At 44.5% G+C, this 16090-nt stretch overlaps 1 protein-coding gene and 1 long non-coding RNA gene across 3 annotated transcripts in view; both read right to left on the bottom strand.

Moving 5' to 3' along the window:
- The window catches only part of LOC148125223 (uncharacterized), a 301326-nt gene that overhangs the window by 118214 nt on the left and 167022 nt on the right, over positions 1 to 16090 (bottom strand). The gene's annotated exons all lie outside the window — the stretch shown is intronic.
- Positions 1 to 16090, bottom strand: part of ACER3 (alkaline ceramidase 3) — a 55096-nt gene that overhangs the window by 22631 nt on the left and 16375 nt on the right. For both annotated transcript variants that reach the window (XM_087937839.1, XM_087937840.1), the window contains exons 2-6: positions 13264 to 13374; positions 12098 to 12150; positions 10794 to 10846; positions 8610 to 8691; positions 1631 to 1666 (exon numbers count right to left, since the gene is read on the bottom strand). In XM_087937839.1, the coding sequence (XP_087793965.1) occupies positions 1631 to 1666; positions 8610 to 8691; positions 10794 to 10846; positions 12098 to 12150; positions 13264 to 13374 (335 nt within the window). The remainder of the gene's footprint in view (positions 1 to 1630; positions 1667 to 8609; positions 8692 to 10793; positions 10847 to 12097; positions 12151 to 13263; positions 13375 to 16090) is intronic.

Raw genomic sequence — 16090 nt, forward strand, 5'->3', positions numbered from 1 at the left:
ATGCAGCTGGAGAATTTAAAAAGTAAGCATAAAGTTGATGGCATTTAAATCATCGTGTCTGCTCTTGGAAAAATGAGCCGGCTATTCGGGTTTTTTGTATTTTAACATCTTGTGGCCTAAAAAAATGGGCACTACGTATTTTTCTCCCATTATTTTTTCCTCCTATTACTTGGGGCACTGGAGGCTAAAACATACGAAGAATGGATGCAGGAATCGGGTATGGCTAATTGCGTGAAAAGGAGGACCAGGGGTGACAGGATAGCTGGGCTACAATATTTGAGGGTCTGCCCCAAAAAAGAGGGGGTCCACCTATTCTTCAAAGCACCTGAAGGCAGGACAAGAAGCAATGGGTGGAAGCTAATCAAGGAGAGAAGCAACCTAGAACTGAGGAGAAATTTCCTGACAGGGAGGACAATTAGCCAGTGGAACGGCTTGCCACCAGAAGTTTTTGATGTTCCGTCGCTGGTGGTTTTCAAGAAGAGATTGGACGGCCATTGGTCTGAAATGGTCTAGGGTCTCCTGCTTGAGGAGGGGGTTGGACTCGATCAGGGGTCACCAACCTTTGGGACCTCAGGGACCACCAAGCCCATACTTTTAAATCCCACGGACCAAGAGACCCTGGGAAAATCCCCCCCAAAAGTCTGCGGGAAAATCCCCCACGCTGTTTTCCTACCGATCAATCGTTCTTTATTTGGGATCGCAGGATACCGTCTCCAGCTCCGTTCTCAGGGGGAAAGAGAGAGAGAGACTTTTGGCTTCATGCAAGGAAAGCAGCAGAAGCCGCAGAAGTCTTTCTTTCTCTACCTCAAACTCTTCCAGAAATGAGTTTTTGCCGGCGCAGCCTCTTGGAGCAGGAGGCCTTGCAGGATCCCCAAAGACTCATTTCTGGTGGAGTTTGGGGGAGAGAAAGAAAGACTTTTGCTGCTTTCCTTGCGTGCAGCCAAAAGCAGAAGAAGAAAGAAGCGGAAAGAAGCAGCCCGGTGGCCAGGCCAGGCGCGTGGGGTGCGTGGGGCAAGTTCCCCCCTTCCGCCCTTTCCCCCCTCCCCTCACTACCTGGTGTTGTTCTCAATGCAAGTGACGCAAGCCTTGTGTTCCCACGCAGCCTGGATTAATTGCTTTGGGGGGGGGTGCTTTGGGGCTGACATTTCTCTGCGGACCACCAGTGGTCCCTGGCCCACAGGTCGGCGACCACTGGACCAGAAGACTTCCATAGTCACATTGACCAAGGAATTTCCTGCATTAGGAAAGCAGACTGGGATCTGGTGAGATTTGAAGTAGGTGCTGGGAGTGAGAATGGGGAGAAGATAGCTGGGGGAGGCATTGCAGTTTTCCTGCGATCAGTCATAAGAATGAAGAACAGCGGGGCCATAACTTTGGGACTGGGTCGTAAGTAACTTTTGTGGAGGTGTAGGGTCACAAGAGAACTAAGTTGAATTCAGTTGACCCTTATTTAAATCTTAGCAGGGGTGCTGACTGTTCATCGATAAAGCTTTTGAACGATAAACCAGTTTAATTGGACCTTCACATTGTGGGCCTGTCTTTCAGGTCTGACATATCCACATTTTGAAAAAAAAAATGGACAAGTCAATAACATTTCCTAGGTGGAAACAGAAATAAACCAGCAATTTACCTGATGGAACACAGGCTGCTTCCAGTTTAGGTAGACCTGCAAAAAAAAGCAAACACGAGATATGGTCATCTGCTTGGGATTAATGGATAAACAATCGGAGGGGAAAGTCAGGGTTGTTTTCATATAGGACAAACTGCAGCAATATTATTTTATGCACAAAGATGGATATATGGTATATGGCAATACCCACAACAGAGGGAATGGTTGGTGAAGAAGACCGAGCTTTGCTGAGAAGTTCAAATTGATCTGTACGGTTAGAGAGAAGACAACGTCTGGGTTTACTGGTGTGACTGGAAACCTTTTATGGTATTTTTGCATTTTAAAAAAAAATACAAAACTTTAATGCTTTTGATAATTAAATGATGTAACTTTAGAGAGAGGGGTATTATTGTATTTATTACTGCTGTAAAGATCAGAAGTCACTTTTTTAATCACTATTTTTCCCTCTTCTATTTTTTTCGCTAATCTTTTTCCTTTTGGTCCCTTTTAGTTTTTCCTTTTCTTTCTTTCCTTTTTCCTTTGTCATTCTATTTCAGTTAGCGTTCGTCTTATTCTTCCATTTAACATTTTCAATCAAATTATATGGTTTTTGTTTTTTTTTACTCCTCGCAGTAGAGATATGAAGAAGTCAAACCTCCTTTCTTCCTTCAGCATTAGGGAACACGCAGTTAGCAAACCATCAATCCATCAAACCAGCAATCGTCAGCAATCCAGCAGGTTCTCTTGCTCCCTCATACGGCGGTTCACAACCGCACCCAAAATTACATGCTTTGCAGTTTAAAGCGACATACTATCATAGTTCATATATATTATTTTACCCAAACTACATTAGGTAACCTTGTTATTCCTAACATATACCAGCGATGGTTTTCAAAGCTGGGCTCTGAAGAAGCAGGAGTGTCAGTGGTTTTGAACGTTGGAGTGCCTTTTGGTTAATGAGAAACTGTATACACTGAATTATAAAGCAACCGATATTAGAAGAAAGCAGATTATCATATAAGGAACTGGAAGCTAAAACATACGATGGACGGTTGTAGGAACTGGGCTTGGCTAGTCTAGAGAAGAGAAGGACCAGGGGAGACAGGATAGAAGAGGTCCAATATTTGAGGGGCTGCTACAGCGAGGAGGAAGAGGTCAAGCTATTGTCCAAAGCACCTGAAGGTCAGACAAGGAACAATGGATGGAAACTGATCAAGGAGAGATTCAACCTAGAAATAAGGAGAAAATTTCTGACAGGGAGAACAATCAACCCATGGAACAGTTGTTGCCTTCAGGAAGTTGTGGGAGCTTCATCACTGGAGGCTTTCAAGAAGAGATTGGACTCCCATCTGTCAGAAATGGTGTAGGGTCTCCTGCTTGGGTGTGTGTGTGTGTGTGTGTGTGTAATAATGACCTACATGGTCCCTTCCGACTCTGATTATCTGTTACCTGTTATCTTATTTTGGACAAATTGCATGAAAATCTAATTCTGTGGAGAAGTCTATAAGGCTAGGAAAGGTGGGGAAGGAAAAAAAGGATGACCAGAAGCGAGGTGGATAGATTTGAAGACAGTAGCGAGTGTACTGGTTGTCCTCAACTTACAACAGCTCACTTAGTGACTGTTCAAATGACGACGGCACCGAAAACAAGTGATTTACGACCATTTTTCCCAGTTACGACCTGGGCAGCATCTCCATTGTCATACGACCAAAATTCAGACGCTTGGAAACTGGTTCATACATACGACGGTCGCAGTGTCCCTGGGGTCACGTGATTCCCTCTTGTGACCTTCTCGACAGGCAAAGTCAATGAGGAAACCAGATTCACTTAACAACCGGGTGACTCACTTGTCAAGGGCAGTGATTCACATGACAACTGTAGCAAGGAAAGTCGTAAAAGGAAGCAAAGCTCACTCAACCAATGTCTCAATATTCATGAACCACAGGAAATTTTGGGCTCAACTGTGGTCGTACGACGAGGACTGGAAAGTCTAAAAAAGAGAGATCCCTAATCCTAGACCATATCCCTCTATGTGGACCACTTGGAACCGGGCCGTGCAAGCGGGGGGGGGAGGGTGAGCGCGCACAGTGTTGTGGCCTGCTAGCGGCCAGCCGAGCTGCCGGCAAATTCAGACAGTGAGGAGGTTGGGGAGGAAACTGGGCTGGTCCTGGAGTCTGGGGAAGGCTCCGACGAGGGCTCTGCATCGGAGGCAGAGATGGGTCCGGGGCCGTCCGACAGTTATCAGCTGCCTTCGGAGTCAGAGATCAGTGGAGCAGAACAGCTCGAGCCTGTTCCCGATGTGCGCATGCACAGAGTTGCCAGGAGAAGGGAACAGCTAAGGAACAAGGGCCGACTCAGGAGTAAAGCCACAAGTGGATGGTGAATGCCCCCTCCCCTAGGGAATAAAGAGGGAGCGAAAGGGGATTGGGGTTTGCAGGAGACAATTAGTTCAATTCATTAGAGTGAAAAATCTGTTCCTGACTTCTTATCAAGTCATTGCTGCTACAGCGTGGCATTTGGAGGATATCGGCCTGGCAACTCTCCAAGCCTGACCAAGGTCTGTAGTTGTGAAATCTCATGAAAGACTGTTGGCCGGGAACTTTGCTGGAGAGGAATTCCCTTTGACCTAAATAAAGGGGTTGTTATCAGCTTCATGATCTTGGGAAGATTAGGTCAGAACACACGTGAGTGGTAGGCACATGGGCGACCACGCCAAGGTCAATTTGCCTGCGCAACTGGAGCGGCATATGTGGAACCATCCCTCCCCCGACCCGCCGAAAGCCGGAAAGGTTGGGGACTGCTCATCAAAAGGACTAGAGTGAGGATAGGTCACCTGGAGAAATTCTATGTGATTGCTATGATTAGGCAGGGATTTGATGACATATAATATTGGAGGAATATGTGATGTGGAAGGCATAGAAGGCCCATGGAGAAAGCAGAATAAAGTAGAATCTGGACAGTGGCATAAATACAGGTCAACTATCCTTTCTGCCTCTCCTATAAAAGTCTACTTGTCTTGGTCAGGGATCGGCAATCTGCGGCTCTAGAGCCTCATGTGGCTCTTTCAACCCTCTGCTGCGGCTCCCTATCGTCACCATAATTTTGAGAGGAGCTTCCGGGGTTTTTTTTAGAGGGGGGGGGAGCACGGCGTGCCATGAGGAAACTCTATGGCAAGGGGCGGGTTTTCTGGTCGGCTCCACAATTGATAGGGCTTTTGGTTAGAACAGGTAGAGGAAAAAGGACGCCGCCTTAGGAAGAGACTCTATGGTGGGGTAACAGGCCTTCCGGTCAGCTCCATAATTGAACGGGCGGCTTCTGGTTAGGACTTTTGTGGCTCTTTGAGTGTTTAAGGTTGCCGACCTCTGGTCCTAGGTAAAGGTAAAAGTTTCCACTGTCCAGTCATGTGTGACTCTAGGGGGCGCTACTCATCCCTGTTTCTTAGCCGAAGGAACCACCGTTGTATGAAGACACTTCTGCGGTCGTGTGGCCAGCCAGACTATACCCCAAAGGTACACAAGAATATTGCTACCTTCCCACCGAAGTGGTACCTATTGATCTACTCGCATTTGCATGCTTTCGAACTGCTAGCTGGGCAGGAGCTGGACCAAGGGACGGGAACTCGCCTCACTGTGCAGCACTCGGGTCTTGAACTGGGGCTGTCCAGATGACAAGCTCAGCAACTTTAACTGCTGAACCATCCCTGATACTAGCTGGAAGGAAAGCACAGGCAGTTCTTGGCTTACCACCACGACCGAGCCCAAATTTTTCATTGCTAAGTGGAACCCTTGTTAAGTGAGTTTTGCCCCATTTCACAACTTTTCTTGCTGCAGTTGTTAAGTGAATCTACATAGTTGTTACATTGATTAACCCAGTCGTTAAATGAATCCGGCTACCCCACTGACTTTGCTTGTCAGAAGGTCGCAAAAGGGGAGCACGTGACCCCAGGGACACTGCAACCGTCATAAATACGAAGCAGATACCAAGTCTCTCAATTTTAACCATGTGACCCTGGGAATGCTGCAACTGTGGAAGGTGTGAAAAATGGTCATAAAAGTCACATTTTTCAGTGCCGCTGTAACTTTGAAGGGCCACTAAATGAATGGTTATAAGTCGAGGATTACCTGTACATTTAAAGAGGTGCATTTCCTGTGAACCTGGAAGGATTTGCAGCAATCATAAACTAAAATATACCTAAGGAGATGACACCTTAGGACAGGGGGTCTTCTAACTTGGCAACTTTAAGACTTGTGGACTTCAACTCCCAGAATTCCTCCTCCAGCCATGTTAGCTCAGGAATTCTGGGAGTTGAAGTCCACAAATCTTAAACTTGCCAAGTTTGAAGACCCTTGGAATGAACAGATAGATAGATAGACAAGACAGACAGACAAGAAAGACAGACAGACAGACAGACAGATAGATAGATATAGACAGAGATGGAGATAGAAGATAGATACTGTAGATCAGGGGTCTTCAAACTTGACAGCTTTAAGACTTGTGGACTTCAACTCCCAGAATTCCTCCTCCAGTCATCTTAGCTCAAGAATCCTGAGAGTTGAAGTCCACAAGTCTTAAACTTGCCAAAATGGAAGACTTGTGCCTTAAGACAATATTTCTCAACCGTGGCAGCTTAAAGATGTGTGAACCACATGCTGGCTGGGGAATCCTGGGAGTTGCAGTCCATATATCTTCAAGGCTGAGAAACACCACCTTAGACCAATATTCTCCATGCTGGCTGGGGAATTCTGGGAGTTGCAGTTCTCATATATTTTCAAGGTTGAGACATGTTGCTTTGGAGGGCACCAAACTACAGAGAAGCCCAACTGTGTCCTTCTTTATTACTTGGGCCACATTTTACTCCCTTCTTCTTCTTCTTCTTACTTCCCCTCCCCAATTTGCTAGGACGATGCCCAGACATTCACTGGCCAGGTTGACATTACGCTATTGACTGAGTCACTCATTTTCCGGCCTTAATCAAAAGTTGAACTAATTAGTCATTAACTAAAGAGGCTGAGTTAGCCCAATGCACACATACATATACACACACACACCCCAAATTAATCATGGTTCACATTAAACAAGCTCTGCGAAGGCAGCTGATAAATCTTCAGTTTAGTTAACCATGCTGAAAGCAAAACCAGTTAATCAGGAAAATGTCTGACAGGGACGGAATGGAAGGGATCTGGCAAGGGGTTAGATCCTCGCAAGGGATCTTGCGAGGTTACGATTCTCTTCCGACAGACCGCAGATCAATTTTTTTTTTTTCCAACCTCTGCAACTTTTAGGCTGGGTGGACTTCAACTCCCAGAATTCTTCGGCCCGTCATGGCTGTCTAGGGAATTCTGGGAGTTGAAGTCCACCCAGTTTAAAATGGAAGAGGTTGAGGAACAAAGCTACAGATGCTTCGCGTTTGGGAAAATTTACCACTGCGGCAATAAAAAAACAAAAAAACAAAAACAAAAAATGCTTTCAGTACAGAGTGGTATGGAACAATCATTCGTTTAGTGACCGTTCAAAGTTACGACGGCGCTGAAAAACAGGGACTTATGACCCATTTTTCACAGGGCCAATGCAGCATCCCCATGGTCACCTGATCAAGCTTTTGAGGCTTGGCAAATAGTTCACATTTACAACAGCTGCAGTGTCCCCTGAGTTGTGCAATCTCACTTTTTGTGACTTTCTGATAAGTAAACTCAACGAGAAAGCCAAATTCCCTTAACAACTGCGTCCCTGACTTAACGTCCGCAGCGATTCGCTTGGGGTGCTCACATTGCAGCCCTGGTCAAAAGGGCCCAGCAGAGATTATACTACCCGAGACTTCTCAGGAAACAACAACTGAATTAAAAAAAACTGCTTGTGACCTTCTACCGCTGCACCATGGAGAGTATCTTAACTTACTGCACCTCTGTATCTGCCCCAATTGCACAGGGGCAGATAGGACAGCACTCCAGAGGGTTAATGTCGTTGCCCAGAGGATCACGGGTTGCCCTCTCCCCTCTTTGGAAGAGCTTTATAGCTCCCGCTGCCTTAAGAGAGTTCAGAACATCCTCAAAGATCCATCTCATCCTGGGCACCCCCCCTTTTTTTGAACTATTACCCTCTGGCAGATGGTACAGGAGAATAATAAAAACAAGGGCAAAAAGGCTGAAAAACAGCTTCTATCCCAGGGCAGGAACTCTATTGAATTCTACTATATAGTGCAATATCAGGGGTTTTCAATTTAATGCATGGAATGTGAAGGATGTGTGTTTGTGTTTATTTTCATAGTCATAATGTACACTGAAGTTGGCATTTAATTTCATTGTATGAGGTGCAATGACAGGACAGGACAGGACAGGACAGGACAGGACAGGACAGGACAGGAAAGGAAAGGAAAGAAAAGGAAAAAGGAAAGGAAAGGAAAGGAAAAAGGAAAGGAAAGGGAAGGGAAGAAGGGGAAGGGAAGAAGGGAAGGGGAGAAAGGAAGGGAAGGAAAGGAAAGGAAAGAGATGAAAAGGAAAGGAAAGGAAAGGAAAGAAGGAAGGAAAGGAAAGGAAAAAGGAAAGGAAAGGAAAGGAAAGGAAAAGGAAAGGAAAGGAAAGGAAAGGAAAGGAAAGGAAAGGAAAGGAAAGGAAAGGAAAGGAAAGGAAAGGAAAGGAAGGGGAAGGAAGGGAAGGGAAGAAGGGAAAGAGAAGGGAAGGGGAGAAAGGGAAGGGGAAGGAAAGGAAAGGAAAGAGATGGAAAGGAAAGGAAAGGAAAGGAAAGGAAAGGAAAGGAAAGGAAAGGAAAGGAAAGGAAAGGAAAGGAAAGGAAAGGAAAGGAAAGAACCGTGGGAAGAAAGCTCGCAAAACTCACTTAACAACTCAACTAACTTAGCAACTGATTATCCTGGGCTCAATTGTGGTCGTTAAGCTGAGGACTAATTAAAATGCATAAGGGAAAGGAAAGCAGTGGGTGGGCCCTTAGTTTGCAAGCACCCCACCCTGTTATAAAAATAGTTTCAGGTAAGACAAATCTCACTTACTATGCTGACGCCAATGCTGTAGGCTAGTAGTAGAAAGAGAAGAGGGTAGTTGATTGTGTTCTTGTGTTTGAAGCATTCGTACCTGAAACAAACACGAACGAGAAAGATCAAGGATGAAAAAGATAAGACAAAATAAATCCTTGAACACACAATTTGTCCTCGGGCTTTCGAACAGGAGCTTTGTGGGGACACCAGGAGCAACAAAACCCGTTGGTGCAGTTTTTAAAATTCCGTGGAGTGTAGGATTCCAAAGAGGAAAAGGATCTCGTTTGTAAGTTCCTGCCGATGAGGAATTATTATTATTATTATTCATTCATTAAATGTATACGCCGCCCATCTCATGGTTTGAAGTAGCTCTGGGAGGGTTACATTATCAATAATTGTAGGCATATAAAATGAAGTTACAGTTACCAACAATTATACACTTGTGGGAAGCGGGTGAGATTCTACTTAGTTCTAGGATTCTGCAGAAAAGCTGATAATTTTCAAAGCCATGGTAACACGGGAGGGGAAAACGAAACAAAACAGGTTGTACCTTTTCCAAATGAAGGGGATCTGAAAGAGGAATAATTATTCTGTTTTGTTTTCAGCTTTAGCAAACCTGAATTGCAAACTTGTCAAACTTGTTTCGATCAGAGGCATACCCTATTTTAGTCACTCTTAAAAGAATAACTCTTTCTACTCATAACGAAAGAATTTGTTTGTGCTTTTTAACGCCCTCCTCTAAAATTAGATCCACTTATAATAAAAAGCAAGAGGCGTGCGTAAGAACAAAATTGTTTCACGTTAGCAGAAGTGCCACCTTATGAGGAAATTCTCCCTCCCCACCACCCTCCTCCCATGTTAACCAGTGTTATATAAAAGGAGACCGTGACAGTTGTTGTACATTTTAAAGACAGAGAAAAAAAATTAGAAAAACCAAACATCCAAAGCACATTATGAGCTTTGCAGCTCCATCGAATTGTCACAAGAGCACCGATTTTAACAACGTTTTGGTTGGTAAGTTGAGTACCAAAGAAACTCAGAATCAGCTTCTTGGGAGGAAAAGTTGTTGCAACAGGTTGAAAGAAAAAAGACTTGAGTTTGTTTGAGAGTTACTGGAAAAAAAATAGGATGTCAAGCATGGATGCTAATTTCTCTCACAGAATTACTACTGTCTAGCATCAACATTCAATCCTCTAGCCACTTTTCTTAGCAGGAAAATTCAACCTTTGAAAATGTGAAGGCTAAAAATTATAAAAAAATAACCGAGTGAAAATAGGTTTTGTGCACAGAACAATGATTTCTTTTATTGACATACAAGTTACAGACATTTTCTGTAGTTTCCAAGAATCCCCACTGCCTTGCCTAAAACTAGGCGCCAGGCTAGAAACCAGGAGAGGGTGAATTCTAGTTCTACCTTAGGCGTGAAAGCCGGCTGGGTGATTTTGGGTCAATCACTAGGAGATGGTGAGTTGTAGTTCCATGAAAATCCTGCCGTGAAAGCCGGCTGGGTGACTTTGAGCCAAACACCAGGAGACGGTGAGTTCTAGTCCCTCCCTGCAGATTCAGTGCTGTATCTCCAATAGCTATTTCAACCCTCATTATCTATGTGAGTGAGGTCAATTTTAAGCCCGCAAGCAACTCTTGTTAATCAGTTGTTGAATTTATATGGCTGCCTATTCGCCCATGGCGACTTGAGGCAGCTTACAGAATGTAAAACCACATTTAAAACAATAAAGAAAACAAAAAGTATCAAATGAATTAATAAAGTGCAATGTAACAAAATCACCCAACTCCCACCCACCCTGCCCCGACGACAGCAGATCTCATGAGCCATTTGATGGGCTCCATCCCGCTCTGGGTTCCCCAGGCCCCGCTGGCAGAACCAGGTCTTCACCGCCTCCCAGAGCAGTGTCAGAGTGGGGGCCATTTTAATCTCTGAGGGAATGATATTCTAGAGACAGGGAGCCACCATGGGGAAGGCCCTTCTTCTGGGTCTCCCTCAGGGATGGGACCCACGGCCTTCCCTGCCTCCCTGTTCTGATGGGTCAGGGAGATGTGACCGGCAAGAGACGGTCCCTCGGATAACCTGCTCCGAGGCCTTGAAGGGCTTTAAAGGGGACAACCAGCACACCTTGAATTGCACCTGGAAGCAAATCCGCAACCCATGCAGAGAAAGAGAAACTGATGACAGATACTTACAAGCAGTAGACAAAAACGCAACAACTGTAGATCATGGGCAGCTCGTCCAACAGCTGCAAAAAAAAAACAGAACAAAAAGATTATGGATGCTTACAGAAAAGACTCAAGGAAACATGGCAGCCCCAAGTCAAAATGCATGAAGTATTCGGTCGGAGCAAGGCAGCTTTTAGTGAAAAGGGTCAACATTATTATTCATTTATTTTTTGAGGGGGGAGGCTAAGAACTGCAACGAAGAAGATGCAAAGGACATGGACCCAAAGTTTTCCATACTTTAAATTGGAGGGTGGTAGTATAAGGGAGTTAATATTATTCTTTAAAATTCAGCGATTTTACCACAACGGTTGTGTGTTCTTCCCTTAGAACTGTGAGAAGCTCTGCCCCTGGGATTTGACAATTGTGTCCCTAAGATTTGGCACTTGGCTGGGGTAGGGGAAACACTTCGGACTGCATGCCGTGTTGGGACAATGGTGTAACTACCGTACGGGCAACAACATCGTAACCATTTTGATAGACGCTCTGGCCATTCTCTGGTGCAGCTTCAACTTAAAACAGTTCAAAGTCACAACGGTGCTGAAAAAAAGTGACTTAACAATGGGTCCTCACACTTATGACCATTGCACCATCTCCATGGTCACGCCCTCAGCATGCAGTTGTGAGGATTACAGCATGCCAGGGTCATGTGATCGTCACTTGTGACCTTCCCAGCCGGCTTCGGATAGTATTTGAATTATCCACAGCATGGTTGTTATTGGGGTATTTGGTCACTAGGAGTTGAAAACGATAACACATAAGCCACAGCAAAAAAATGTCAGCTCATAAAATATTTCTGTGGTCTTTTTAGAGTTGCCAACAGAAAGGGAGGAGAGGGAGCAATGCAGCAGCTTGCAAAACCGAAAGTGCATTCCATAAATGTTTTCAAAGATAGTAACTAGGCGAGACTGAAGTTTCTGCCACTGCAAAATTCTAACTGAAGAGCATGACGGATGACTTTGGGCTATGGAGGTGTCCCATTGGAGAATATGAATTACGATACACCCAGAAGGGTGGAGGGAAAACCAGGGTCAAGGGTGACCATGAATTATCTGTCTCAGAGTCAGCTACACCCAGGCATATTAACTCCCAATAAATCCTTTTGAAGTTTTTGGAAGTTTGGCTCAAGACTCAGGATTCAAATAGGGGTAACTGTCGAAATCCTGACACTATGAATGCACCCTACCCCCCCGCTACCAATCAACCAGGAAAGCAAAATGGATCCGGGCAAGGGACACAAAACGTGCACGACCCTTTTTCCAAGGGCTACTAACCTGCATTTCATACTTCAGTGTCATGTGGAAGCACCAGGAGCCCAGGCCCACGGCTGAAACCCAAATCAGAAAGGATTATGAGAAGAATGCCGAGGAGGAGACAGAATTGCTTCTTCCTGCCGGTCCAGCTTTTGATATATATTGACACTTTTTTCTTTTTCCGGTGGATTTATTAGGAAATATATATGCCTCCCCACTCACCCCTAAGGTGACTCTGGGTGGTTTACAAGCATTAAAAAGATACATGCAGGTAGTCCTCGGTGTGCAACCATTCAAAGTTAACAGCAACCCCCCCAGAAAAGTGATTTATAACCGGTTTTCATGCACACGGCCTCATAAGTAGAGGAGTACCTATAGGCTGATTTAGCGGGCGCACACCAAACTGGTTTTTACACCGGTTGAATTCCACCACTGGATGGATGGATGGACGGACGGAGAGACAATAGATGAATGGATGCATAGATGGATAGATGGACAGTTGGATGGACAGATGTAGATAGAGAAAGATATAAATGATAAATGACAGATATAGATGATAAATAGATCAATATACAGGGAGAACAGACAGACAGTTGAAAGAGATGGATGGATGGACGGACAGACAGATGCAGATAGATATAAATGACAGATGATAGATGATAAATAAACAGAGAGAGACGGATGGACAACAGATGTAGATATAGATAGATAGATAGATAGATAGATAGATAGATAGATAGATAGGTAAATAGATAGGTAAATGGAGAGAGAGAGAGACAGTTGGGATGGATGGATGGATGGATGGATGGATGGATGGATGGATGGATAGATAGATAGATAGATAGATAGATAGATAGATAGATAGATAGATAGATAGATAAGAGAAAGAGATAGGAGTAGATAGACAAATAGAGAGAGAGAGAGACAAACAGACAGATGATAGACAAGAGAGAAAAAATGTCATGAAATTCTAAACAGATTTGGAACAAAAAGCTGTGGGATAAAAAAAAATTTCTTAGAAGAGCTCGCATTATTTCTCAGGGCTGAAAGCTTAACAGTGCCCCACTATCCCAGCTACGTTTCGTGCGGGCACATAAGGCGGGCATTCAAACCAGAGATCCCACTGAAGTCAGAGAAAAAACCCTTCGGTCGAAGCAGGTCCCAGAACGGAAGAGAAGCTCACGTACCTGTGACACACAAGTAGGCCATTATGTAGCGCTTCTCAAGGCCATCTTTGTAACTCTGGATTGCACCATAGATGGGAGGGAGAATGAAAATCAAGTTGCTAACGGTGTTCCCTGCAGAAACGAAACCAAAGCGCAAGGCATGAGCAAAACCTCCGATGATTTTACAGCCTATTCACTGAAGAAGAAGCGTGTGTGTGTGTGTGTGTGTGTGTGTGTGTGTGTGTGTGTGTGTGTGTGTGTGTGAAGGACATTTCTGAAAGCAAAACTAGTATGGCTCTCGGCTTACTTCTCCTCCAATTAAGACTATGTATTATTCTAGGTTATAAATACCCGTTTTCCCCAAAACACGACCTACCCTGAAAGTGAGTCCTAGCTTGATTTTTACATGTGGGCCCAAAATAAGCCCTACCCCCAAAAAAATAAGCCCTAATGAAGATCCCACCCACTCCAGGGTGGAACGGGTAAAAATTAAGCTAGGGTGCGGTTGGGGTGGTGTGTGGAGCTGCCCTACTACTTACCTTTGGACAGGTATAGCCGGGCCTCCTACACCCCGACGCCTGCATTGCTGGCCCGTTTCTTCTGCAGCTAGTAAGGCTTTCCTGAAGGCCTCTGGAGCTGAGAACCAAGCTCTGGATCGATCCAGAAGTCTGTTTTATCGGCTGCAGAGGCTTTCAGGAAAGCCTTGCCGGCCGCAGAAGAAGTTCCTGAAGGCCTCTGACAGCGAAAAGGAGGCCGGGGGTGATGCGCGCAAGTGAGGTTAGTCAGTGGAGGACATCCCCCACCCCACAAAATAAGACCTGGTGCCTTTTTTTGCTGGCAAAAAAAAATAAAAATAAGACAGGGTCTTATTTTCGGGGAAACACGGTACATATAAATGAATGGCGGGGAGAGCTGAGAAGCTTGGAATGACCTCAGCGGGCACAGCAGGAGACAATATAAATATATATATATATATATATATATAGTTCAGTTATCTTTGACAACAAAACTGTTTCCTGTACAATAAGGGAAATGAATGGTTCTTCTTTCCCTTTCCCCAGCATTAAAAGAAACTGGTGCAGTCATTTTTAAAAGCTGTTTTCTGAACGTTGGTCAACAGCCAGAACAATTACACCCTTCTAAGCACACACACACACATGCACACACAAACAATGTCTGTCCATCTGTCCATCCATCCATCCATCTACACACACACACACACATGCACACACACTATGTCTGTTCATCCATCCATCCATCCATCTACACACACACACACACACACACACACACACAGACTATGTCTGTCTGTCTGTCCATCCATCCATCTACACACAGTCTGTCTGTCCGTCCATCCATCCATCTACACACACACACGCACACGCACACATACACGCTATATCTGTCCGTCTGTCCATCCATCCATCCATCCATCCATCCATCTACACACACACACACACACACACACACACATACACTATGTCTGTCCGTCTGTCCATCCATCCATCCATCCATCCATCTACACACACACACACACTATGTCTGTCCGTCTGTCCATCCATCCATCCATCCATCCATCCATCCATCCATCCATCCACACACACACAAACACACACACATCTGTCCGTCTGTCCATCCATCCATCTACACACAAACACACACACACAATGTCTGTCCATCTGTCCACCCATCCATCCATCTACACACAAACACACACACACACACACAACACACACTGCCTGTTGCAGACAGCTAATACAGGTAGTCCTTGACTTACGACCGCGATCAAGCTCCACATTTCCATTGCTAAGCAAGACGGTTGTTAAATGAGTTTCTTTCCCATTGTACCACCTTTTTTTTTTAACATCACGGTTGTTAAACGAATCACTAGGGTTATTAACAGAATTGTGATGAAGCGAATCTGTCTTCTCCCATTGACTTCGTTCTCGGAAGCCGAATGGGAAGGTCGACCAAACTATGTAAAAGCTGGGATTAAAAAAAAAATTCTAATAAAAATAACAACAATATCCAATCCAGGGAGCCAAGAGATAATGCACAATCTAATTTATACTAATTTATACCAAGTTCTGATAGCAAACAGGAATTTCAAATAGCCACATTAAGCAACTCAGGTATAATCCCAACTACTTGCGATGTTACGTTTGTGGGCGGCGATGGAGAAAGATACGGTCCATCTACCTGGGACAGGATGGATGATCTAGTAGAGAACAGGAGGACCAGGGATGACAGGATTTGAGGGGGGTCTTTCGGTATTTGAGGGGCTGCCCCAAAGAAGGGGGGGTGTCAAATTATTTTCCAAAGCAAGAAGCCATGGATGGAAATTCATTCAAGGAGTGAAGCAACCTGGAATTAAAGAGAAACTTCCTGACAGTGAGGACAATTAACCAGTGGAACAGCTTGCCACTAGAAGTTGTGGGTGATCCATCTCTGGAGGCTTTAAGAAGAGACCGGACAGTCAAAAACTGGGCCCGTATTATCACTTGTGGTACACGTGCCCAAAAGCAAAAAAAAAAAAAAAAATTGGACGGAAGTGCATACTTGTTTAGAAAAAATGTTAAGACGACATATAGATTGTAAGCCAGAATTATTTTTGTTAAGGCATCATACCAGAAAAAAATATGATAAAGGAAATGTATATTTGATATTGCAGGTTTTAACATATTTGCACAACATTGGAAAAGCAAGGAAACACTTGCCAAAGAAGATATAATTAAAAAAAAATATCGGACCCTGCAGAAACGGACACATTGACACTGAAGATAAGAGAAAAAGATGACAGAATATAATTTTGAATTTGGGACTTGTTTTATCAATGGCTGGATAAAAG

This window comes from Pseudonaja textilis, chromosome 7, assembly GCF_049901715.1.
Source record: "Pseudonaja textilis isolate UNSWEBS1 chromosome 7, rPseTex1.2, whole genome shotgun sequence".
NCBI classification, from domain to species: Eukaryota; Metazoa; Chordata; class Lepidosauria; order Squamata; family Elapidae; genus Pseudonaja; species Pseudonaja textilis.